Below are 26,933 nucleotides of genomic sequence, written 5' to 3'. Positions count from 1 at the left end.
CAGCCCATATTTGTTAATCCAAAAGTGGGTCTAACTTCTTATAAAACGAATTGGCTAAAATATAAAAAATACGTCAGTAGCCACATTAATATTGAGTACAAAATAAATAAAGGAAGAGATATTGACGAAAGCATAAGAGAAGTCAATGATATAATAACCAGCGCAGCTGTCTTAGCAACACCAAACAAAAGCTATAAGCCGCTTGGTTTCAGAAAATTCCCTAATAGAGAAATAGAAATGCTTGTAAATGAAAAAAGGCGTGCAAGACGTGAATGGCAGATAAATCGTTCCCCCTCCACTCAGCTTCAGTTGAAAGCTGCTGTACGTAAATTAAAAAAAGCGCTCAAACGTGAGGAAGAATTGAACACCGAAATGTATATAAAGAAGATGTGTCCAAATTCCAACAAGCGAAATTCACTTTGGAAAGCCCAAAGTTCCATGAAGCCACCAACTGATTCCAACATGCCTATACGAGACTTGGGTGGAAATTGGGCTCGAAGTGTTGAGGAAAAGGCTAATTGTTTTGCAAATCACCTAGAAAAGGTATTTCAACCCAATTTGCCAAAGAACAACTTTAAGCTGTCAATCTTACCCAACACAGCTAAAGAGTCGCTCGGAGTCTCTTAAGACCTCACCTTCTGAAATTATTGGTATTATCAAAGAACTTAATCCAAAAAAGGCGCCGGGATATGATAATATTTCCCCAAAAATGCTAATTGAGTTACCAATTATTGCTGTAGAGGTGCTCTCTTTGCTCTTCAATGCAATTCTTAGTTTCGGATACTATCCAATTTCATGGAAAAAGTCGCTGATTATCTTGATAGATAAACCTTGGAAAGACTTAACACAGCCGTCTTCATACAGACCAATCAGTCTTCTACCTGTCTTTCAAAAGTATTTGAAAAAGTATTACTATCAAAGATGACTCCTTTTCCTCCATGAAAATAATACAATACCAATGCATCAATTCGGTTTTCGTGCGAAACATGGCACAATAGAGCAAGTAAATAGAATTACTAACGAGATAAGGAAAGCATTTGAGCACAGGGAGTACTGTTCAGCAATATTTTTAGATGTAGCTCAGGCGTTTGATAAGGTGTGGCACGAAGGTCTTTTATACAAGATTAAAAAATTCTATCTTTAGAACTGTATAAAACATTGGAGTCTTACTTAAAAAATAGAAAATTTATGGTGAAAGTGGAATATTTCAAATCTGATGTACGACAGATAAGGGCTGGTGTACCTCAGGGCAGTGTGTTAGGCCCAACACTATACATCATATATACAGCAGATCTTCCAACAGCTTATAATGTATTAACTTCAACTTTTGCGGATGACACAGCTATAGGGAGCCGTAACAAATGCCACATTTTAGCATCGCGAATATTAGCGAAGCATTTAAGTTCTGTCGAAGAATGGCTAGCGAACTGGCGTATAAACGTGAATGAACAGAAGTGTAAGCACATTACATTTTCGCTAAGACCAAAGATGTGCCCGGCAGTAAAAATAAACAATATATTAGTACCCCAAGCGAACGAAGTAACATATCTTGGTATTCACCTAGATAGAAGGCTCACGTGGAGAAAACACATCTCTAGTAAAATAACATGTATGAAGATTAGAGCTGCAAATTTAAATTGGTTTTTAAATAAAAACTCAAAACTTAGCCTAGACAACAAAGTACTTTTGTATAATGCGGTCATAAAGCCGATTTGGATGTATGGCATTCAACTGTGGGTACGACCTGTGCAACTGATATTGATCTAATACAAAGGTTCCAATCAAAAATGCTTAGAACAATCACGTGTCCACCATGGTACATGCGTAACGAAAATATCCATAAAGACCTTGGTATCCCTATGGTAAAGAAAGAAGTAGAAGACAGCAGAATTAAATATATATCTAAACTCCGAGATCACCCAAACCCTCTGGCTAGTGCTTTGGTACATTCCTGCGGTCAAACACGACTTAAAAGAAGAGATATGCCTGCGTACTAAGGAGCAAAGTATCACCAAAACAGCTCAATCACTTGCTTGAGCCTGTCTAGTTTTTAATTAGATTTAAGATTTTATAACTTATTGTTAGGCTTTAAGAAAAAGCAGATCCAATAAATAAAATAATTTTGAAAAACAAAAAAAAATTTGTGGCGCTCTCACACTGGAATAAGTTAAACATCCCTTTATTCCTGACTTGATTGTCGCGAACGGAACATAATATAATGGGAAATAAAATAAATCAAACTAAACCTTGCGTTTTATTTACGTACACAGTATAGCAGTATAAATTATAAATATATAAACACTATATAAGGTTTTTACCAAAAAAATAATGCTAGTATAGAAGATACCATACACAAATTTCGATTTCGCAAGTTATGTATATATTTATAACTCAAGAACGGCTAACCCGATTTGGTTGAAAATTGGTGATGAGGTAGCTGGGAACCTCGGGACGGGCATAGGCTACGTTTTATCGTTTTATGTCAAAAGTCACAACAATTCATGTATAAAAGAATATTCATGTTAGAATCATTTGAACATTTTTTTCTTCAAAAATAGAAAATAAAATCACACAGCTACTGGCAGAGTGCAGTAATTTTTTTAAATGCACATATATATGGTCAAAGACCGGAAGTAGTGAGCTGCTTGAGCCATGTGTAAAAGAATGGGAGTGGTCACCAAGTGAATGGCGATCAGAGAACTTTCCTCACTTGCGTGAACTTCTACACATGACTCCAGCCTCCACGACGAAACATCCCCAAATGGGTTGAGGCTGATTGACTTCGCCGGGACCCGAAATATGGTCATCTGTAGTACTAGATTCCAGTATAAGATGATTCATCAAGCTACCTGGCTGTCACCGGATCGAAAAACTATCAACCAGATCGATCATGTTGTGATAGACGGAAGACACGTCTCCAGTGTTTTAGATGTGCGTGCGCTCCGAGGTCCTAACATCGACTCGGACCACTATCTTGTTGCAGCCAAGATTCGCACCATCCTCTGTGCAGCAAAAAACGCACGCCAACGAACACAAGGAAGGTTCGACGTCGAGAAGCTGCAATCACAACAGACAGCCGAAAGATTTTCTACTCGGCTTGCACTCCTGCTCTCTGAGAGCACTCTTCAACAACTCGGTATAAGGGAACTGTGGGACAGCATTTCAAATTCCTTACTTACAGCTGCAACCGAAACCATTGGTTTTCGGAAAGTGCAAAAGAACAGCTGGTACGACGAGGAGTGCCGTGTCGCAGCGGAGAGAAAACAGGCTGCCTACCTCGCAACGTTACGATCGACCACTACACGTGCGGGATGGGATTGATACCGAGAGTTGAAGAGGGAGGCGAGACACATTGGAAGAAAGAAGCTGAAATGCGTGAGTACGAAGAGCTAGATAAGCTGGCCGACAAGGGTAATGCTCGAAAATTCTACGAAAAAATGCGGCGGCTTACAGAAGGTTTCAAGACCGGAGCATACACTTGTAGAACCCCCAAAGGTGATCTAGTCACTGATGTCCAGAGCATACTTAAATTATGGAGGGAACACTTCTACAGCCTGCTAAGTGGCAGTGAACGCACAACACCAGGAGAAGGAGAACCCGATTCCCCAATCGATGACGATGGAGCAGACGTTCCATTACCCGACCATGAAGAAGTTCGAATAGCAATTGCCCGCCTGAAGAACAGCAAAGCGGCAGGGGAAGACGGATTGCTGGCCGAGCTATTCAAACACGGCGGCGAAGAACGGATAAGGAGCATGCATCAGCTTCTTTGTAAAATATGGTCGGACGAAAGCATGCCCAACGATTGAAATTTAAGTGCGCTATGCCCAGCCCATAAAAAAGGAGACCCCACAATCTGCGCCAACTACCGTGGGATCAGCCTCCTCAACATCGCATATAAGGTTCTATCGAGCATATTGTGTGAAAGATTAAAGCCCACCGTCAACAAACTGATTGGACCTTATCAGTGTGGCTTCAGACCCGGAAAATCAACAACCGACCAGATATTCACCATGCGCCAAATCTTGGAAAAGACCCGTGAAAGGAGAATCGACACACACCACCTTTTCGTCGATTTCAAAGCTGCTTTCGACAGCACGAGAAGTAGCTGCCTTTATGCCGCGATGTCTGAATTTGGTATCCCCGCAAAACTAGTTCGAGCTGCAGAACTAAACAGAGAATACCATCTTCCATAAGAGCGTACAGCTGCTGGCGTATGCCGACGATATTGATATCATCGGCCTCAACATCCGCGCTGTTAGTTCTGCTTTCTTCAGGCTGGACAAGGAAGCACAGAAAATGGGTCTGGCAGTGAACGAGGGCAAAACGAAATATCTCCTGTCATCAAACAAACAGTCGTCGAACTCGCGACTTGGCTCTCACGTCACTGTTGACAGTCATAACTTTGAAGTTGTAGATAATTTCGTCTATTTAGGAACCAGCATTAACACCACCAACAATGTCAGCCTGGAAATCCAGCGCAGGATTGCTCTTGCCAACAGGTGCTACTTCGGACTGAGTAGGCAATTGAAAAGTAAAGTCCTCTCTCGACGAACAAAAGCTAAACTCTATAAGTCGCTCATAATTCCCGTCCTGCTATATGGTGCAGAGGCTTGGGCGATGACAGCAACCGACGAGTCGACGTTACGAGTTTTCGAGAGAAAAATCCTGATGATTATAACACTAACGAAATAAACTTCTTCTTCTTCTTAATTGGCGTAGACACCGCTTACGCGATTATAGCCGAGTTGACAACAGCGCGCCAGTCGTTTCTTCTTTTCGCTACGTGGCGCCAATTGGATATTCCAAGCGAAGCCAGGTCCTTCTCCACTTGGTCCTTCCAACGGAGTGGAAGTGTTCCTCTTCCTCTGCTTCCCCCGGCAGGTACTGCGGCGAATACTTTCAGAGCTGGAGTGTTTTCGTCCATCCGGACAACATGACCTAGCCAGCGTAGCCGCTGTCTTTTAATTCGCTGAACTATGTCAATGCCGTGGTATATCTCGTACAGCTCCTCGTTCAATCGAATGCGATATTCGCCGTGGCCAATGCGCAAAGGACCATAAATTTTGCAGAACTTTTCTCTCGAAAACTCGTAACGTCGACTCATCGGTTGCTGTCATCGTCCAAGCCTCTGCACCATATAGCAGGACGGGAATTATGAGCGACTTATAGAGATTGGCTTTTGTTCGTAGAGAGAGGACTTTACTTTTCAATTTCCTACACAGTCCGAAGTAGCACCTGTTGGCAAGAGCAATCCTGTGTTGGATTTCCAGGCTGACATTGATGGCGGTGTTAATACTGGTTCCTAAATAGACGAAATTATCTACAACTTCAAAGTTATGACTGTCAACAGTGACGTGAGAGCCAAGTCGCGATTGCGACGACTGTTTGTTTGATGACAGGAGATATTTTGTCTTGCCCTCGTTCACTGCCAGACCCATTTTCTCTGTCTTATTGTCCAGCCTAGAGAAAGCAAAACTAACGGCGCGAGTGTTGAGGCCGATGATCTCAATATCATCGGCATACGCCAGGAGTTGTACACTCTTATAAAAGATGGTACCTTCTCTATTTAGTTCTGCAGCTCGAACTATTTTCTCCAGCAGCAGGTTGAAAAAGTCGCACGATAGGGAGTCGCCTTGTCTGAAACCTCCTTTGGTATCGAACTTTTCGGAGAGGTCCTTCCCGATCCTGACGGAGCTTTTCGTGTTGCCCAACGTCAGTTTACACAGCCGTATTAGTTTTGCGGGGATACCAAATTCAGACATCGCGGCATAAAGGTAGCTACTTTTCGTGCTGTCGAAAGCAGCTTTGAAATCGACGAAGAGATGGTGTGTGTCGATTCTCCTTTCACGAGTCTTTTCCAAGATTTGGCGCATGGTGAATATCTGGTCGGTTGTTGATTTTCCAGGTCTAAAACCTCACTGATAACGTCCAATCAGGTTGCTGCCGGTGGGCTTAAATCTTTCACACAATACGCGCGATAGAAACATAAATGCGATGTTGAGGAGGCTAATCCCACGGTAGTTGGCGCAGATTGTGGCGTCTCCTTTTTTATGGATTGGGCATAGCACACTTAAATTCCAATCGTTGGGCATGCTTTCGTCCGACCATATTTTACAAAGAAGCTGATGCATGCTCCTTATCCGTTCTTCGCCGCCGTGTTTGAATAGCTCGGCCAGCAATCCGTCTTCCCCTGCCGCTTTGCTGTTCTTCAGGCGGGCAATTGCTATTCGAACTTCTTCATGGTCGGGCAATGGAACGTCTGCTCCATCGTCATCGATTGGGGAATCGGGTTCGCCTTCTCCTGACGTTGTACTTTCACTGCCATTCAGCAGGCTGGAGAAGTGTTCCCTCCATAAATTAAGTATGCTCTGGGCATCGGTGACTAGATCACGTTTGGGGGTTCTACAAGTGTATGCTCCGGTTTTGAAACCTTCTGTAAGCCGCCGCAGTTTTTCGTAGAATTTTCGAGCATTACCCCTGCCGGCCAGCTTATCAAGCTCTTCGTACTCACGCATTTCGGCCTCTTTCTTTTTCTGTCTGGAAATGCGTCTCGCTTCCCTCTTCAACTGTCGGCATCTATCACATCCCGCACGTGTTGTGGTCGATCGTAACGTTGCGAGGTAGGCAGCCTGTTTTCCCTCCGCTGCGACACGGCACTCCTCGTCGTACCAGCTGTTATTTTGCACTTTCCGAAAACCAATGGTTTCGGTTGCAGCTGTACATAAGGAGTTTGAAATGCCGTCCCACAGTTCCCTTATACCGAGTTGTTGACGAGTGCTCTCAGAGAGCAGGAGTGCAAGCCGAGTAGAAAATCGTTCGGCTGTCTGTTGTGATTGCAGCTTCTCGACGTCGAACCTTCCTTGTGTTTGTTGACGTGCGTTTTTTGCTGCACAGAGGCGGGTGCAACAAGATAGTGGTCCGAGTCAATGTTAGGACCTCGGAGCGTACGCACGTCTAGAACACTGGAGACGTGTCTTTCGTCTATCACAACATGATCGATCTGGTTGGTGGCCTTTCGATCAGGAGACAGCCAGGTTGCTTGATGTTACTTCTTGTGCTGGAATCTGGTAATACAGATAACCATATTTCGGCGGGTCCCAAACCCAGCGCACAACCCTATGTAGGGGATGTTTCGCCTTCTCACTTTAGCTCGCCTTCGGACGGATGTTCTTAGGCTACCCAGAGGATACTTGGTCAAAGACCGGAAGTTCTGAGCTGCTTGAGCCATGTGTAAAAGAATCGTTTCTGGCCACTCCCAAGTGAATGGCGATCAGAGAACTTTCCTCACTCGCGTGAACTTCTACACATGACTCCATCCTCCAGAAACAAACTATTTTCAATAAAAGATGGCTAACCAAACAATTAGCCAATTAAACAGACGCTGTTAACCATAGAGTAAAAGATAGTTTTCCAAAATATTTTGCAAATTACAGCAAGAAAATACATATATGTACTAGCGTTACCCGGCGCGCTTCTCTACGCGAAAAATTGATTGCTTAAAAGATGATTTCTTAACACAATAATGAAAAAGAAAAGCAATGTTCAATTTAATACAATTGTATACACAACATTTTTTGTTTTATTTTGTGGTGCATAAATAAACAAATTTTTCGTGGCTCCAACTCTCGAATGCAACGTACAGTTGACCGTGAGAAAAGCAAGCTTCCTCTAAATTAACTCCACACACCTGGAGCGTTTGCCCTTGAGCTTTGTTGACGGTCATAGCAAAAGATAGCCGAACAGGAAATTGAAGACGTTTAAATTCGAATGGCATGTCCGTTGGTATTAATGGGATGCGCGGTATTAGTACAATTTCACCTTTTGCTTTGCCAGTGAGAATTGTTGCTTGAATTAAATTTGGCATCAATTTCTTCACTGAAAGTCTCGTCCCATTACAAAGTTTCGGTGCATTAAGATTTCGAAGAAGTATAATCGATGAACCAACTTTCAACTTCAAATTATGCGGTGGCATGCCTCTTGGTTCCAAAGAATTTAAAAATTCAACCGGATAATTGACTGCGTCTTCATCATTCATAGCAGTATCAAAGGATTTATACGTTTCCGAATTACCTGACAATTTTTCCTGGATGTGGAAATTGATTTCATTGACATTGACATTTTTGGTGCTAAAATTGCACGTTCTCATAACCAATCATGGTTATTATAATTTGAGCAATATTTGGAAAACGCGATCAATGAGTTCTTCTTTTGATGATACAATTATTGAAAAATTATTCGGTAACGTGATAAACCCATTTTGATCACTTGCCATTTACATATTGTGGAGTATACGTTTGTACGAACGCACGCAATTCATTACGATCGAATTGCAGTTCGCGTTGCATGTTGATATTATGATCACAAATAACATACGAGTTTGAATTGGTGGAGAAACAATTGATGCATCACGAAGCGTAGCATCCCAATGCATATCATCTTCCAGCAAATGCAAGTGTTGACATGCTTCACGGTATGTTGCGCACAATTGACCAGTAACAGTTCGTAAATGTTGGAATGATTGAGGTCCATGTACGTTCACCAACAAAATTCGCAAGTAAAAACATTCAACATTAGCTGGACTAACTGTAAAAATGCGTCCCAAAGCATCTGTTCGAAAAATACCTGGATAACCATCAACAGGTGTGCCTTGTTTGCGATGTTGAAATTTTTTTGTTGATGCATTCGCATGTGAAATAGTGAGACACTTCCGAATATAGCAAAGTCCTGGAAAATTCATCAGTTTCACATAACTGGAAATAAGCTGTCAGTGTAGTTACTGGTGGCTCTACTACTCTTTGTTCGGCTTTTGCAGCAGTGTAGTAAACACGTTGGTCGTTTTCAAGATGAACTGCCAAATGTACAACAACCGGATGTCTGTCATGAATTGGAAACGATAAAATACGCCATACAGCTTCATTCGTACTAATATAGCGCCTCATTTGGTACTGCAAAATTTCGTCATGATTATTCTCAGGAGCCACTCCAAAAACAGCCATATTGCTGCCCTTATTCACATACTTGCAAATATATTTGATTGATTTTACAGAATTGCAATATTCTACATTGTTGTGAGCGTTGAACATTTTTGACAGCATCGGTGAGTACGGAACTATCCACCGGTTATCGATTTCAACATCTTGATTTTTAATTTTAATTACAGTTGATTAACCGTTGTCTTCAGTTGATCGTCGACGATACTGTGATACTGATATCCATCATCTCCTGTAATTGTTTCAGCAATCAATTGCTTTGGAAAACGTTTCGAACATTTACCATCAATCATACAAAGTCGATTTCGGTTAATATCACCACAGAGACCGTGAATCATATTTTTCGTGACAACTTCGAATAATCCTGGCGATGGTTTGATCTGGAATTTCGGCCGATATGACGGTATCAATCATATCATGGGTTATTTTGTTTACGCACCAAATCAAAATATGTGCCTGAGGTAAGCCTCTTTTTTGCCACTCTATGGTATACATAAAGCACCGCACTTCTCCAAATACACGGAGTTTGACAATCAGATCCATTAATTTTTTCAATTTTTGTTGGAATACACGGGCAGTTATGTCATGCCGATCTTTTGACACCTGACCATCAAGTAAACAATCAGACACATCGACCCACTTCGGGTTGCACGTAAATGTTATGAATAGATCCGGTCGTCCATAATTTCGTAGATGTTCATGCATATGACGTGGGCTACCAACATATGATTATGGTAAAATTGTTAAACGGCCGATATCATTCACATTTACATCATTGATTATTGCGTCACGCAAATATATGTATTCCTCTGATCTTAATCGGGCTTGATTGTAACGGATGAAATTTTAATCGCTCACTTTCAATTTTGGCGTACATATCGATGATATATTGATGCGAAAGTTGATTGCATCGCAAAATAAAATTTGTTTCTGAGGGCGAATCATCAATCGGTACGAATAAAAATTCATCGCACTGACTTTTTCTGTTGATTCTTGACCTGTATTGCAAAAATTAAGTAGCGAATGAAAATGATTTATAAATCATATTTAGCACATTCGCGTAAATTACGGGAATTCCCGTCATTCATGTTTCCTTCAATAAACAATTGCGTGGAATTTCCGCGCTATTTGAATAGCTATTGATAGGCTTTTCTACTGTCAAAAATGGTTCACTTCTTATCACTTCACATTTTTAGTGTTGGTAAAGTCGTGAACAGGCCAACCGCAATTCAAACAAATTTAATTTGGGGAATCCCCATTCAAGGTTAACGTGCCAGTCATTTGGGGTTTGTTGAGGGGAAGTTTCAATAAAACGAAATGCGGGAAATCCCGACAAAAGTGCATAGGAAATTCATGTGGTAATTTAAAAAAATTAACCTGTAGAAAAAAAGCGGGAATTCCCGCTCTTCAATTTTGTATGGAAAAATTAAGTGATTATCTGGCAGCCACCCGCTAAATTCAAATGAACGCGAACGTGTTAAACAAAATAAAATGTATACGTACCAGTTGTTGGATTTATCATTGGTATGTTGATGTGATAGCCATTGTCCCCTCTCCAAAACAAAATGGGGTATTGCAATGCATCATAACAGCGATGGAGTTCTGAAATACGTTGTAAATTCTCATTTCTACGATACAAAACAATGTCTCGTGACTGAAACTGTTCGCCAACCACAACAATGGCTACTTCATCAATCGTTGGTGCATTGAATCGTCTGGTGTGCTCCCCAATTGGTGTTTTATCGGCTTTTATTATGATTTTGTGGCCATCGGAGGGCATCTGTTCGAGTGCCACTTTAAACAATTTCACCAAATCATTGTGTTGATGAAAAAATGTTTGCAATTCATTCACGATTGATCTTCTCGTATTCGTCGAAATTGCACAGCGCTTATTTAATTCACGATTCTCACCATCAATGAAATATATTTGCAAAAATTTATGATCATCATCTGGGAATGGTAGCAAAGACCCAGCCTTATGGTATAATTGACCTTGAATCGGTAACGGTCGAGAAATATATATAGATGATAACGGATCTTAATTTCTAAAAACATCGAACACAGGGACGGCACATAAATTAAAAATGATATTGCTAATTCCACACGAAGAAATCACCTTAAACGTCGGCATAAATCCATCTTTTATGATATTTGTAGCTCCAAAAGATGTCATTTGAAAGCATGAATTGTATTTTTTTGAATATTTAAGAGGAAATGCTTTTGACGTTGGCGAATTACCAAAACCAATGAATGCAAAGGTTCTGGCGGAAGTTCTAGCACCGGTAATTTGACTTTCCCACCAGCACAACACATGCCAGGCGTTTCGTTTATGAATTTAAATGCTTTGCAATGTATATGTACATTCTATATTCATCTGACAATGTAGGCATACATGCTGTAATCAATGGTGGCATCGTAATTGAAAGCCGCGTGTTCCATTTGACGTATATCATAAACGGACGTACGCCCACGACGGTTTCTTGGTGCTTCATTCTTATCCAAGTGAGTTCTCCGTCTGTGTCGTTGTGTTTCCATTTCATTTCGTCGAACACGATCTTCTTCAATTTGTGATCATCGATTTAACGCTGTAGCATTTGACTGACGTGAACGTCTGCCAATGTTTGGTCGTCTTGAACGTGGCATTCTTTCAGTACAGTGTATGACTAATTGAATGTAAAAGCAATACATTGAAAATTATTTCTAGAAAAAATTATACATTTAATTCAAACTTCAATGTGTGTGCGTGGAAATATGAATTCACATACACTCACACTGGACATAACCTCAATTGTGCAAATAAAGAAAACACTCACCGATATCAAATTAAAATTGTGAAAATTAAGTAACGCTTGGCAATTGAACTACATATATAAAAATGAAGCAATTAAAATACAATTAAAAAAGAAACACATGGTTAACACTCACCAAAAGTATGTTTGTTCAAAATGAGAGCAAGATATAAAAGAACTCAAAGCACATAAGAAAACTGTCAACTGAATTCCAATGACAGCAAATTAATATTCTGTACGCAATGAGAGCACGATGTAAAATTGATAAATCGTATTGAAAATACTTGATTTTGGTACAGTGTATTTACTCCCAAAAAATGTCAAACTCAGGAACGGCTGCACCGATTCCAAACAAACTTCACACAAACCACCTCCTCATAGATAGGAACGAACTCTAAAATTTTTGTGTCAATCGATTCGGCGGTTCTTGAGTTATAAGATTACCAAGGAAATGTAACTTCTTTTTATATATATAGATATATAGCATTTGTGCAAAGTCAATGAGAGAGAGCGAGTACAGACGTGTAGTGAAAGAGGAGAAATAGTTACTTTTTCCGGAGCCTAGAACATTTGTCAACTATCGGATAACGAATGCATTAATTAACCTATCGGTGACTAGTTAACTAACTTTTAACCGTCTTGTACGGTAACAATTTTAACAATAGATAACAGCCCTATTCTCGTGGCCTCACAAATATCACCAGCGTCACTATTGTGAGGCATTTGTGAGTTGTGAGGTTTTCCGTATTTGTTTGTTGTGTTTCTTTTGTTAATTTCAAAATTTTTAAAGAAATTTGCAATTATTTTCTAAAATGGAGGAAGTATTCCAAAGACGTTATCTATTATAAGTATTTGCCTATTATGATAAATATGTAACTTACGGTCTTTGTACATTTTACTTCCTTCTGAGTATGAATAAACAGAAATATACATATTTATGCTTAAATAATTTGGACAAGATTTTATTTGTAAATATGTATATACATATGTATTATTTAATACATGCGCGAATAAAAATATATTTATGTTTAAATAATATGCTGTAATGGTGCAGCTACTCCTAAGTTCTTCTCTTACATTTTGAAATCCTAAAAATAAATTAAATTATTATTATTATTATTAATATATGCACCAAATTTAATAAATTTGCGAAATAATTTTTTTTTTTGTTGTCAATTTCGTTATTTTGTCTTATTTGTTTTTGTAAAATAGCTTGTTCACAGAAAAATGCTTTTCAACTCATGTGGTGAGTGTTTTGTGCTTTTTTCTTGCGAAGTTTGAGCAAGAATAACCTCACAAAATAAACCACACAAAATAAACCTCACAAATAAAATAAAAATAAAAATCACTTATTAAATTTAAAACGACTTTTGTATTTCTAATCAAACGTTGACTTATTTTTTCGTATTTATAATAATGAATAATTAAACAAATACGTACCATTTTGGTCCATCAGTGTAAATTTCTAAAGAAATTTCGAAATTTCTAGAACGGAGGCAACCAAACCATTGTTGTACTACACGAACTGTTACAACATCGCATGTATAAAAGGATGTCCAACTTACTCCATTGGGAGACCGCCTCAAAATAAGCGTTTTTTATATCATTTTCCATTACAGTTAGATTGGGCAAAATAATGATTTTTGGGCATTTAAATTAAAACAACTTTTATTACGATAGCAAATTATTATATATTGGATTTTTAATACATAGCGAAACTACTTAAATCTTTTTATGCTTTTATGGTATATTAAACCAACTGACTTTTGATCTTTCAATACTTATTAAGCTGAATTAAGCCTGTTAGTTCTCAATTAATAAATGTTTTTAATTATTGGTAATAGGAAATTAATTCTACTATGCATCACATTGCATAACGTTTCATGAAATACATTTAAATTTCGCATTTTCTTTGATTTTCATTGTTTTATATTTTTATTAGCGATCTTAAATGGTGGCAACAAATCCCTACGTTCGCATATATTTTTGGGGGAATTTCAATCTGGCCGTTCCAGTCATTCCAATTGCAAAACGTCAAAAACTACCAGATGCAGCTAACTGTCAAAGTTTGGTAGGTGAGCGGTTCTAACATTCCCAGTGACAGAAGAGTTGGGCATCTTTTTATCATAGATAAATTGATCAGAATCTCTTTTCTTGCTCTCTTGCTTGTCAGCTGGCAGCGGACCCTGATCTTTTTTCTGAGCTCGCAACAAAACACAATCAGGGTCCCGTCAACCAGCAGTTAGTGAAAAAGCCGGGATGCCTGAAGAGCAGCGCTAAAACGAACTTCTAAAATTAGTGCGTTGTTGAAATTTTGTAAAACTAGATGTCAGTAGTTTGTAAAATTATTTATATATATGGGTGATATAGGCCTACTGGGGAACCGAGCACCTAAAAATAATATCGATAACGCGCTATTTCCATACCTCAGTGGCAATGTGGAAACTGCAAAATACTCAAAAATTGTTTACAAAATGCCCAATCTAATTTTTGCAGCAGTGGCATCATTGACAAATGTCATAAAATATGCGAGTTTTGACAGCTCCCTCTCGAACCAAAGGGATTCATATCAAGTTATTTGCGTTTTTATCTCTGCAGCATCGTCTCCGCAAACTTCACAAATTTCATTGGTGGCTTGCGTGGCATTTTTCCTTTTTTTTAAACAAAAATTTCAAAGTATAGCGAATTTCTTCATTATTTTCACTCATTTTTGAACAGCTTTAACTTTTTCTCAACTTCCCCAAATTTGATGGATAAATGAAGCTTAAGATCTCACCTTTCTAACACTATGTTGTATGACAAAGTGTAATTGGTAGCACTGGAGATGTATGAATGCCACGACATCTATTGACAAAATACGAAAAAACTTTTCGACTATGTGTTTCATATTTGCATTTTTGCTTTTTTATCATCCAAACGGTTATAGAATATATCGGGTGATAGTTCCACTGTCTACTTTGAATATCTTTCTTTAAATTGGTTAACGATGTTTTCTGATTTCACGTACCACTTCAAACATCTGCCATACTTCAATTATTTTTCTTGATAAATTTCCTGCCCTCAATAAAAATTTGTAAGACCATTACAATTAAAACCGCTATGACGAAAATTTTCATTCGCGTATTTACCATGCCTGCTCTTTTATGCTTTATGCTATTACGCAATCGTAATTCACAAAATCGGACTGCTAACACAATTCACATGATGAAATTTATAGAATATATCGGGTGATAGTTCCACTGTCTACTTTGAATATCTCTCTTTAAATTGGTTAACGATGTTTTCTGATTTCACGTACCACTTCAAACATCTGCCATACTTCACTTATTTTTCTTGATAAATTTCCTGCCCTCAATAAAAATTTGTAAGACCATTACAATTAAAACCGCTATGACGAAAATTTTCATTCGCGTATTTACCATGCCTGCTTTTTTTATGCTTTATGCTATTACGCAATCGTAATTCACAAAATCGGACTGCTAACACAATTCACATGATGAAACTGCTATCGCAATTCATAGAGTTCACTGAACTGCTATTAACAAAAAGTGATCGCAGTTACGATATGCGATTTTTCAATCACAGTGAAAAAATCAACGGCAGTGAAATATCGCCCATCACTAGCCCCCATTGAATCGTTATTCAAAGAAAAATTTAAAGCATGGTTACGATAATTTGTAGAGCGTCGGGTAAGCTCCTAGTATTTAATTAATATTTATTAATAAATTGCCTAGTCAGTCGGAAGTAGCACCTGTTGGCAAGAATCATTCTGCGTTGGATTTCGAGGTAGACATTGTTGTTGCTGTTACTACTGGTTCCTAGATAGATGTAATTATCTATGACTTCGAAGTTACGATTGGCAAAAAAACGCGAGCAGCTGTACAGTCTTATAGAATATGATATCTTCTCTCTCAAGAGTAGATTGAAGAAATCGCACGAAAGGGAGTCGCTTTGTAGGAAACCTCGTTTCACACAATACTTATTACGTCTGCTCTATCGTCATCGATTGGGCAATTGGGTTCACCATCTCATAGCATTATAATTTCACTGCACTCAGCAGGCTGAATAAGTGTTCCCTCCATAACTTTAGTATGCATCACTTCCTTCTGGGGGTTATACAAAAGTATGCCCCAGTCTTGAAACATTCTGTTAGAACGCCTCATCGTTTCGTAGAAATTTCGAGCATTACCACCGTCGGTCCGCTTGTCAAGCTCTTCATACTCACGCATTTCGGCCTCTCTCTTTGTTTGCGTCTCACTTCCCTCTTCAGCTCGGAGCGTACGCACGTCAAAACACTAGCCACGTGTCTTTCGTTTATCACAACATGATCGATCTTGTCGTAAACTTTTCGATCCGCAGACAACCAGATAGCTTGATGAATTTTCATACGCTGGAATTTTCTAGTACTACATATAACCATATTTCGGGCCCCTACGAAGTCGATCAGCCTAAACATATTTGGGGATGCACCAACGTGGAGGCTGAATTTACCGACCGTTTTGCCAAAGATATCTTCTTTGCGGCGGAAGAGAAAGACGATGTGACCAAAGATCCGCTTGAAGGAGCGTACCTATGAGATCTGGCGCCCCTATGATGTCAAAATCATGCTTGACGACTTTGACGCTTTGACATATCTTTGGCACTACGGTCGGTAAATTCAGCCTCCACGACGAAACATTCCTAAATGGGTTATCTGTAGTACTAGATTCCAGCATAAGAAGATTCATCAAGCCACCTGGCTGTCTCCGAATCGAAAAGTCACCAACCAGATCGATCATGTTGTGATAGACGGAAGACACGTATCCAGTGTTCTAGACGTGCGTACGCTCCGAGGTCCTAACATCGACTCGGACCACTATCTTGTTTCACCCGATTCTCCCCAAGATTCGCACCCGCCTCTGTGCAGCAAAAAGCGCACGTCAACAAACACAAGGAAGGTTCAACGTCGAGAAGCTGCAATCACAACAGACAGTCGAACGATTTTCTACTCGGCTTGCACTAAGGCTCTCTGAGAGCACTCGTCAACAACTCGGTATAAGGGAACTGTGGGACGGCAATTCAAACTCCTTACGTACAGCTGCTACCGAAACCACTGGTTTTTGGAAAATGCAAAAGAACCGCTGGTACGACGGGGAAAGCCGTGTCGCAGCGGAGAGAAAACAGATTGCTTACCTCGCAACGTTACGATCGACCACAACACGTTCGGGATAGGATACATCCCGAGAATTGAAGAGGGAAGCGAGACGCATTTCCAGACAGAAAAATAATCAATGACGATGGAGCAGACGTTCCATTGCCCTACCATGAAAAGTTCGAATAGCAATTACCCGTTGGAAGAACAACAAAACGGCGAGACCTATGGATAAGGAGCATGCATCAGCTTCTTTGTAAAATATGGTCGGACGAAAGCATGCTCAACCATTAGAATTTAAGTGTGCTCTGGCCAATCCACAAAGAGAGAGACCCCACAATCTGTGCCAACTACCATGGAATAAGCCTCCTTAACATCGCGTAGAAGGTTCTATCGAGCGTATTGTCTGAAAGATTAAAGCCCACCGTCAACAAACTGATTGGACCTTATCAGTGTGGCTTTGGACCTGGCAAATCAACAACCGAACATATATTCACCATGCGCCAAATCTTAGAAAGGACCCGTGAAAGGAGAATCGACACACACCACCTTTCGTCGATTTCAAAGCTGCCTTCGACAGCACGAAAAGGAGCTGCCTCTATGCCGCGATGTCTAAATTTGGTATCCCCGCAACACTAATACGACTGTGTAAACTGACGTTGAGCAACACCAAAAGCTCCGTCTGGATCGGGAAGGACCTATCCGAGCCGTTCGGTACCAAACGAGGTTTCAAACAAGGCGACTCCCTATCGTGCGACTTCTTCAATCTGCTGTGGGAGAAAATATTCGAGCTGCAGAGCTTAATCGACCAAGTATAAGATTTTATAAGAGTGTACAGCTGCTGGCGCATGCCTATGATATTAATATCATCAGCCTCAACACCCGCACCGTTAGTTTTGCTTTCTCCAGACTGGACAAGGAAGCAAAGCAAATGGGTCTGGCAGTGAACGAGGACAAGACGAAATATCTCCTGTCATCAAACAAGCAGCCGTCGCACTCGCGACTTTGCTTTCACGTCACTGTTGACAGTCATAACTTTGAAGTTGTAGATAGTTTCGTATATTTTGGAACCAACATAAACACCGCCAACAATGTCAGCCTAGAAATCCAACGCAGGATAACTCTTGCCAACAGGTGCTACTCTGGACTGAGTTGACAATTGAAAAATAAAGTCCTCTCTCGATGAATAAAAGCCAAACTCTATAAGTCGCTCATAATTCCCGTCCTGCTTTATGGTGCAGTGGCTTGGACGATAACATCAACCTTTTTTTTATTATTATTAATAAACATTGTACCTAGTATATAAAAGTAAAATACTAACAACAATTCTGGTCTAAGTAATTAGGAGAGATACTTTAAAACTAAATGTTAAGAAATACATTTGCTGCTAATATTGTCTTACTAAATCGAAAGGCTTCTTGCGTTTCAACCGGATTTCTCGCCCAGCAGTTTCTATGAGTCTGGAGGCTTCCTCATTAACGTGCTGTCTAAGCCTCAGTTCGTGAGACTTTGCCTATTTGGAGATTTCATTTACCACTGAATTCACGCCTAGATCACGGTGCAGGTCAGCAGATCTAATGTACCAAGGAGCATTAACTTAAGTCCTTAAGCCCGGGTCCCACTATCGGCGCAAGGTACCAATTTTCGGCGTATTTCATGTATCGATAATGTGACCGCATTAAATATTATGAAATGCGACAATCATGGCCGATATTGGGCCTACAATGCACAACCAAATTCGACCCAGTTGCGCCGATAATGTGAACGCTATAATGTTTGATAAAGAGCAATAAAAATTGAAAAATGCGCAGATTTTTATCGGGCACTTGAGCACCGATCGAATACGCCAATCACCACCAATATCTCTCTTTTTCAGCAAAGTTTTAATCATTAATTTGAAAAAATTTTTCAATAATCTTTAAATTCGAAAGTTGAAACAATTTCTCCAATCAACACAATGTCTCAATATTTCTCAGCAAATTTTTAAGTATTAATTTGAAAAATCTTTATCAATAATTTTTAAATTTTGAAGTTGAAAAAATTCCACATTAATCGTCATGATTTTTGAATTGATTCCCGATTCCAATCGAAAAAACAAAATAGACAAAAAGATCGAGTCGAAGGTCTTTGATTAATCGATCTTCGACATCTCTACTGGTTGCAAACATATGTAAATAAAACATAGGTGCGGTAAGTTGCATACAATAAAATTAAAATGCATTATTATATGAAGTAATTAATTAATAATATTTAGAAATGAATTCAGACGACGAAGTTTTTGAAGGTATTATGGACAATGTGATTGACGAAACCATTTCTTCCACACCCAGCAAATCAAAAAGACGAAAAAAACCACAAATAGTGTCATCATGGACAAATGAAAGCACAACGAATTTGATACAGGCCATTGAAATGTACAATTGTATTTGGGAATATTCTTGCCCAGAATATAAAGATCGCGCCAAAAGAGATAAAGCTTGGAATAACATCGCGGAGAAATTTCCAACCCAAGAAGTTGACGGAAGCAAAGCAAAATGGGCGAATATAAAAACGGCATTTTCAAATGTAAAGAAAAAATTACAACTAAATCCAGCCAAGCGGCCGGTAAAGCTTTGCCACATTGACCGTTTTGGTCAGCTATGCAATTCTACTGTTTGCATGATCGCTGCAAGAGTAGTTCGTCCGTCTCAACACTAGATGTGGATGCAGATGTAACGCCACCACCAACAGCTGCCCGAAGTGACACAAAATCCAAACCCTCTGCAACTGATGAATCAGTGACAACAGATGCAATGGAGACCGCAATTCAATTTTTAAATAAAGAAGAATACCACTGGCATGGAGTGGGCATGTATCTTGCACTGCAAATGCGTGAACTATCAAAAAGAAATAAAAGAGCAGCAACTAAGCTTCACGCGGAATTAATTCAAGTAGCTATGAATGCTGTCTTGCAACAAGATAGAAGAAAATTTATCATAATATGTTGATTTATAAATACAAATAAATACAATTTATTTAAAGATTATGAAAGGTGCATATATTCTGTTAAGTGTCTGCTTTGTTATATAAATTTATACTGCCATGGCAATTCGCCGTCTGGTGACATGAAATAGTTTTCAAATTCTTCACGGATAGTTTTTGCTTCGTTGCTTATGTAGGAAATTGATATATCCTCTGTGGCGCTTTCAAAGGTAGGTATGGAAATATTAACGCGTGCACCTTCAATAATATTTCCATCCTCAGTGCAGCTATCTACCAATCCAGTAGCATAACTTATATTTTTTGTCATTAAAAAATTGTGTAATGCGCAACATGCTAACGTCACTCTCGTTGTTTTGTTTGGATTCAGCTTTATTGGTCGTGAAAAGATTTCGAAGCGCTTCATCATGATTCCAAATGCGTTCTCGACTATTCTCCTAGCCCTTGATAACCTATAGTTAAAAATACGTTTGCTACCAGATAAAATGCGACCAGGATACGGCTTCATAAAATAATTTTGAATTTTAAATGCATCGTCTGCCACTAAAACAAAAGGTACATTCATTTCACGACCTAATAAATGACGAGGAGGTGGTAAATTTAGAGAATCCGTATCGAGGGCATGCTGCAGAGAACATGTACTGAAAATACCACCATCTGAATGACAAATATTTATAACTGGCATCAACAACTGCCATAAGCACTATGCTGTGAGTTCCTTTGTAGTTGTAAAACGTACTTCCTGATTTTGCTGGTGCGATCATGACCACATGCTTGCCGTCAACTGCTCCTATGCAGTTAGGAAAGTTCCATAATAAATCGAATTTCGAAGCAACTTCAGCCCATTCTTCTTTTGTTGAAGGTATCTAAATAAGGGGAAATATGAAAAATATACATATGGATTTGGTAAAGTATGTGTTCCTACCTTCAGGTAAGTATTTCGAAGTTGACTGTAAATCGCATCACAAACTTCAGGAACAAATTTTGAGATAGTAATTTTGGCAATACGGAAAAAAGCTGAAAGACTTTTGTAGCTATCGCCCGTGGCCAAAAAGCGGAGAGTGCAGACCAAACGATGACTTGCTGGAATAGCTTCACGAAAACATGTATCTCTTTTTTTAATAAGTGGGGAAATTAGCTGCAGTAACTCATTAAAATTGTTTTCGTTCATTCGCACGTAATTTTTAAAAAGAAACTTTTGATTATCAACTTCTCGAAATTCACGTAAAGTCGTTTCATATGCACCATTAGTATTTCTTCTTTCCAGCCAATTTCTCACCCAGATACTACGTTGTTTAGGATTTGTTTTGCGTTTTTGATGTTTCTTTTTCAGCTTTAATGTTGCAATAGTAAGAAGAGGAACTGCAACTTTTTTCTTCTTCAAATAATCCATGTTTTAAAATAAATAAAAACTGTTGCTGCAAACAGCTGATTGAGCACAACAGTGTGACCGCGTTGCGCCGATTATCGTAGCAGAATATTTAACGCCGATATGCGCCGATAAAAAATGACACAATATGCGCCGATAATGTGACTGCTAGAAATTGACTCAATTTTGTTTTGGCATTTTGCGCCGATGTAGACCAATAAAAATCGGTACAAATTGTGCTACTTGCGCCGATAGTGGGACCCGGGCTTTAGTACCTTACATTGAAAGCGCTGAATGCTGGCAATACAGCTTTGACTTGAGCAACCCCATAGTTGGGCTTCGTAGGCCCAAACTAGCTTTAAGACTTGATTATATAATAACAGTTTCTTTTGTATTGATAACTTGGATTTCCTGCCAACTAGGTGGTAAAGTTTGCCAAATTTCATATCAAGCTCGCTCCTTTTTTTGACATGCTCTTTCCAACGTAGCTTAGCATCTAAGGTTATACCTAGGTATTTAGCACTATTTTGGTGTGGTACAGGAATATTATTAATGCTGGCAGCAGCGAAATTGGTCTATATGATGTAACATCGTGTACTGGCTTACCCGGCTTAGGTATCATTATGACTTCAGATACTCTCCAAAGCGAAGGGACGTATCTTTTTTGAGTCTTGTGTTCCCGATAAGATTTTTAATTAATAGTAACTAAAGAAATACTGATGTGTGGATCGAACCAATTATTTTCACAGTTTATCTCATATCCATCGTTAGGCGTAAATGTATTTCTCAAATGATTTGCAAATATGGCAGCTTTCTGTTCATTCGTTTTGGCCCATGCAGTTTCGTTTAGTTTTAATGGTGCTACATGTTTTATTTGTTTATTAATATTTCTTGCAGCTTTTCAGAGTGAATAGTCAGTGGCAGAGATAAAGAGAACCTACTGAACTTTGACAGCTAATCGAGTTCAGTAGGTTTTGACGTTTATCAATTGGAAACGAGCGATGGCCAGATTGAAATCTTATCAAAAAAATATATAAACGGAGGGATTTGTTGGATCGTTCAAGACCACTTATAAAAAATGTAAAACAATGAAAATTTAATAAATTTGTGAAATTTAAAGGTATTTGATGAAACGTTTTGTAACTTGAAGCATCATAGTATTATTTTCATTGGAAAATGATTAAAAACATTTAATGATTGAGAGCTAAGCTTAAATCCTTTTATTGGGTATTGAAAGGTCAAAAGTCTAATGTTCTAGTATACTTTAAAAAGACTTTAAAAGTTTCTCCATCTAATAAATAACCACTATATAGTAATTTTTTTCGTACTAAATGTTGGGTGTTTTAATTTAAATGCCCAAAAATTATTATTTTGTTCAATCTGGCCATATTGGAAAATGTTATAAAAAACGCTAATTTTGAAGAGCTCTCACACTGGAATAAGTTGAACATTCCTTTGTTCCTGGTCAGTGGACTTATCAGCTGTGAGTTTAGACAGATAAGTTTTGAAGGAATAATTTTTAAACTGTTTAATTTGTGTTCTTAGTTTCGCTGTACATTTATTAAGCTCAGTTTTGAGAGCAGAGGACCTAGTTTGCTGCCATCTCCGTCGAAGCTTGCGCTTTTTATGGATACTTTCTGAGACGTGGTTTGGGTATTTGGTACCACTTAGATTCACGCGGGTATTTAGTGTACTCTTCCACGCAGCGTTTTGAATTATTTTTGTGAAATCTTCAACCTCACAGTCCACCTCAATACCAGTCGATATGTGCTTAAGCTTTGGGTCGACTTTATTCACTATACATTTAAATTTATACCAACTAGTGTGTTTATTACATAAGGTTGGTTTGGCCGCCGAAATAATTAGCTTTTCATACAGAGTTAGTAACACTGGAGAACGGTCAGAGCTTATTTGTGAGCAATCTTTTAAACATAAATTGAGTTTCAGTATTTTATTGATTATATTGAAGTCTGGCAATTTCTGACTATCTGTAGGCCAATAAGTGGGTCTTCCTGTAGAAACAAAATTGCATCCAACTGCTTGTATAGCTTTAAGAAGTTCTCGACCTTTGGTTGTAGTTAAACGAGATCCCCAATGAGTGTGTTTTGCGTTAAAGTCGCCACCAATGATGTACCTTCCGTCATATTTTTTTAATAAATTCATATACGTTTCTATTTTTATATTATGTCTAGGTGGACTATACAGAGCAATAAGATACAATGGGTGATTGTGCAATTTAACTGAAATTGTTGTAGCTTGAATTTCTTCCGTCTTAATCGGATCTTCCTCGCCGTGTTCAATATTGCTTTTGATAATTATAGCGTTCCCTCCTCGTGCTGAGTTTGCCGGGTGTGGTGTGTGATATATACGTAATTCATAATTTTTAAATTTTAAAAATGATTGGTTCGTAAAATGCGTTTCAGATAATAGACATATATATATCACAATTTCTGTCGTGTAGAATAACTTCTAATTCATTTTTACTTTTGGAAAGACCATTAGCGTTCCATAGCATTATTCTCAAATGTTACTGTTCATCAATAAATTGTAGATGGTACTCAAGAGCGTTGAGCCGCTGATTAATGGAGTTAAAAAGTTTCTCTTGCTCATTTAGTTTACCCAAGATTTGGGATAACGGACTACTTTTTTTAATTGAATTTATATGGCCTTGTTTATCTATTTGCGAAAATGAAACTTTAGAAACGGAAGGGAGGGATTTTACTTCTCCTGTGTTCACAACGGGTTTCTTCGTCGGAGCATTGGCATTCTCCTCAACTGAATTACCATTCTTTTTATGTCCAAGTTTTTACAGTTCTTTTGCGACGACACAACCACGGTAGCTATCAGGATGCGATTTGAAGCAGTTGCAACATTTAGCAGGGTCTTTTTCAGCTTTTCTGCATTCAATAGTAGGATGTTTGCCTCCAAATTTCACACACCTCGATGGCTTACCACAGAAGTTTTTTGTATGTCCAAAAGCTTGACAGTTTTTGCACTGTGGAATTAATTTAGATGCTTTAATAGGCTCAACTTTGACAACGGTACTAAGAATGGTTTTGATCTGGTGAATTTTCCTAATGTCTTCGGTAGCATTAAATACTACTAAACACATATCTAGCGGTTCTTAAGTCTTCCATTTAAGCTTATTAATTGCATTTATGACTTTAAAACCTTGAGATTTGAAATCATTTAAAATGGATTGTGTATCGCATGAGTGGTGTTAATTTTTTATCATTACCTTTATTGGCCTATTATATTTACTCTCGTAGCTAAACCAAGGTATATTTTCATTAGATAAGTATTTTGTTATTGTGCTATAATTGTTTGCATCGAAGACGTTAAGTTTGTAGGCGCCGTTGCTCAAAAGCTTTATTAAAAAGTTGTTATTTATAAGATCTGTAATATTAGAACGTAATTTATTTAAATCCTTTACGTCGTTTATTATAATTGGAGGTGGGCGTTGGGTTTTAGTATCATTGAAGGGCTGACAATTGTTGGAGAAGTGTGAGCTTTGCGTTTTTTTGAAGAGCGCTTCTCTTCAGGTTCAGGTTCAGCCGTTTTTATTTTCTAGTGATTTCTCTACTAGGTATTAGAAACCTGTCGTTTGGACGATAATGCGGTGTGAACAAGAAGTTTTTTTTTAGTTTTTATTTGGCCAGTATAGCACCTCTTATTGCAATTGGAAATTGTTAGAACAGAACAGCTGATTTAATATACACAGAAATAAAGTGTAAAAGAAAAAGCTGATGTGCACTTTTTCCCCCCCACGAAAATTAATTATTTGAGTGTTTATATAATTTGCTATTGTTTAAAAAAACAAACTTTGATTTAAAATGTGATTTGATTTGAATGAGGTTTACCAATTTCTACCATTAATACAAGGAAATCGATGTGAAACGTGTTGACAACATCAATGCCTCCCAAGGCGCACACACCCACGAATTACCACAGATTGGTTTATTTGCAAATTGTCGCAATTGCGGAGCACACTTGGATGTTGACCACACTCAATGATACTAACTCTCAGTTACTCAGTTAGGAGCATGAGCTCCTCATATCTTTTGTAAAACTTGTGTAACTTGTGAGAGATAACCTAAAGACCATGTTGCAGACTGCTATTTTTCCTCTCGAATATTGAAGGTATTGGACCGAAGTCTAAACATACGGTTTAGTACTGTAATGTACCATCAGCTTTAAGACCTGTCAAACATAGTGAACAACTTTCTATTCCAAAAGCACCAGATTCTTGGAGAATCCACTAGCTCTTCAGGTGATGTTACTGAAACCGCAAAGGAAATGACAACCGATCCTTTATTTGACTTATCAGGATGTTCAACAGTACCGCATCTAATTTCTCAGGGTCAACTTAATGACTTAGTTCGACATCTAAGCCTTTTAGAATCGCAGTCCGAACTTTTAGCATTAGACTAAAAGGTAGGAACTTTCTCCAAAAGTGATATAAATATTACTTTTACAGAAAAAAGGCAGAAAGACCTCACAAATTGCTTTCTTTAACAAGGGAATCTAGTATAACTTTTGTTTAACGCACTAAAACATGATCCACGTGTTTGGCGTCTATTCATTGATTTCTCTATACTTAGTTTAAAGGCGGTATTGTTTCATAATGGTAACAAATATCCACCTGTGCCCTTAGCTCATGCGGTTCATATGAAGGAATCATATGAGAATATGAGAGTTCTTTTAGACCACATCCGATATCATGAGTACACTTGGGCGAATATGTGGAGAAATAAAAGTAATAGCCCTTATTCTTGGAATGAAACTAGGCTGTACGAAATATTGTTGCTTCCTTTGCGAATGGGACAGCCGTGCGAGAGATTGTCATTATGTACAGAAGCAGTGGTAAGTACGACAGTCACTCACTCCGGGATAAAAAAAACGTTACCAGTGGACTTCTAGTTGATCCAAAAAAGGTATTACTACCACCTTTGCATATTAAAATGGGTTTAATGAAGCATTTTCTTAAGACAGTGGACGGAAATGGAAGAAGGTTCTTGTATCTGAAACAAAAATTTCCAAGAGTCAGTCAGGCAAAAATTAAGGAGGGAATATTTCTGGGTCCGCAAAGAAGAGAACTAATGAAAGATAAAACATTTGAGGTAATGCTCAATTAAACTGAAATACGAGCCTGCAGTGCGTTTGTGAAAGCTGACAATTACAAAGATCTTATGACTGAACTACTTCTTCTTCTTCTTCTTAATGGGCGTAGTCACCGCTTACGCGATTATAGCCGAGTTAACAACAGCGCGCCAGTCGTTTCTTCTTTTCGCTACGTGGCGCCAATTGGCTATTTCAAGCGAAGCCAGGTCCTTCTCCACTTGGTCCTTCCAACGGAGTGAAGGTCTTCCTCTTCCTCTGCTTCCCCCGGCGGGTACTGCGTCGAATACTTTCAGAGCTGGAGTGTTTTCATCCATCCGGACAACATGACCTAGCCAGCGTAGCCGCTGTCTTTTAATTCGCTGAACTATGTCAATGTCGTCATATATCTCGTATAGCTCATCGTTCCATCGAATGCGATATTCGCCGTGGCCAATGCGCAAAGGACCATAAATCTTTCGCAGAATTTTTCTCTCGAAAACTCGTAACGTCGACTCATCGGTTTCTGTCATCGCCCAAGCCTCTGCACCATATAGCAAGACGAGAATTATGAG

General features: G+C 38.7%; 2 protein-coding genes across 2 annotated transcripts; one reads left to right on the top strand and one right to left on the bottom strand.

Moving 5' to 3' along the window:
- Positions 1-18,996: 18,996 nt before the first annotated feature.
- Positions 18,997-19,809, top strand: LOC120780116. Its single transcript, XM_040112397.1, has 2 exons — positions 18,997-19,103; positions 19,168-19,809. The coding sequence occupies exon 2, from the start codon at positions 19,170-19,172 to the stop codon at positions 19,608-19,610; it is 441 nt and encodes a 146-aa protein (XP_039968331.1). The 5' UTR covers positions 18,997-19,103; positions 19,168-19,169; the 3' UTR covers positions 19,611-19,809.
- Positions 19,810-20,458: 649 nt separating this feature from the next.
- Positions 20,459-21,239, bottom strand: LOC120780118 (protein ANTAGONIST OF LIKE HETEROCHROMATIN PROTEIN 1-like). The gene is made up of 3 exons (XM_040112400.1): positions 20,818-21,239; positions 20,544-20,758; positions 20,459-20,465 (listed from the first exon to the last, which is right to left on the bottom strand). The coding sequence occupies exons 1-3, from the start codon at positions 21,061-21,063 to the stop codon at positions 20,459-20,461; spliced, it is 468 nt and encodes a 155-aa protein (XP_039968334.1). The 5' UTR covers positions 21,064-21,239.
- Between the last annotated feature and the right edge of the window lie 5,694 nt (positions 21,240-26,933).

This window comes from Bactrocera tryoni, unplaced genomic scaffold (assembly GCF_016617805.1).
Source record: "Bactrocera tryoni isolate S06 unplaced genomic scaffold, CSIRO_BtryS06_freeze2 scaffold_164, whole genome shotgun sequence".
Classification (NCBI taxonomy): Eukaryota; Metazoa; Arthropoda; class Insecta; order Diptera; family Tephritidae; genus Bactrocera; species Bactrocera tryoni.
The sequence above is the reverse complement of the archived record's forward strand: the minus strand, read 5'-3'. Positions and strand labels throughout refer to the sequence as shown.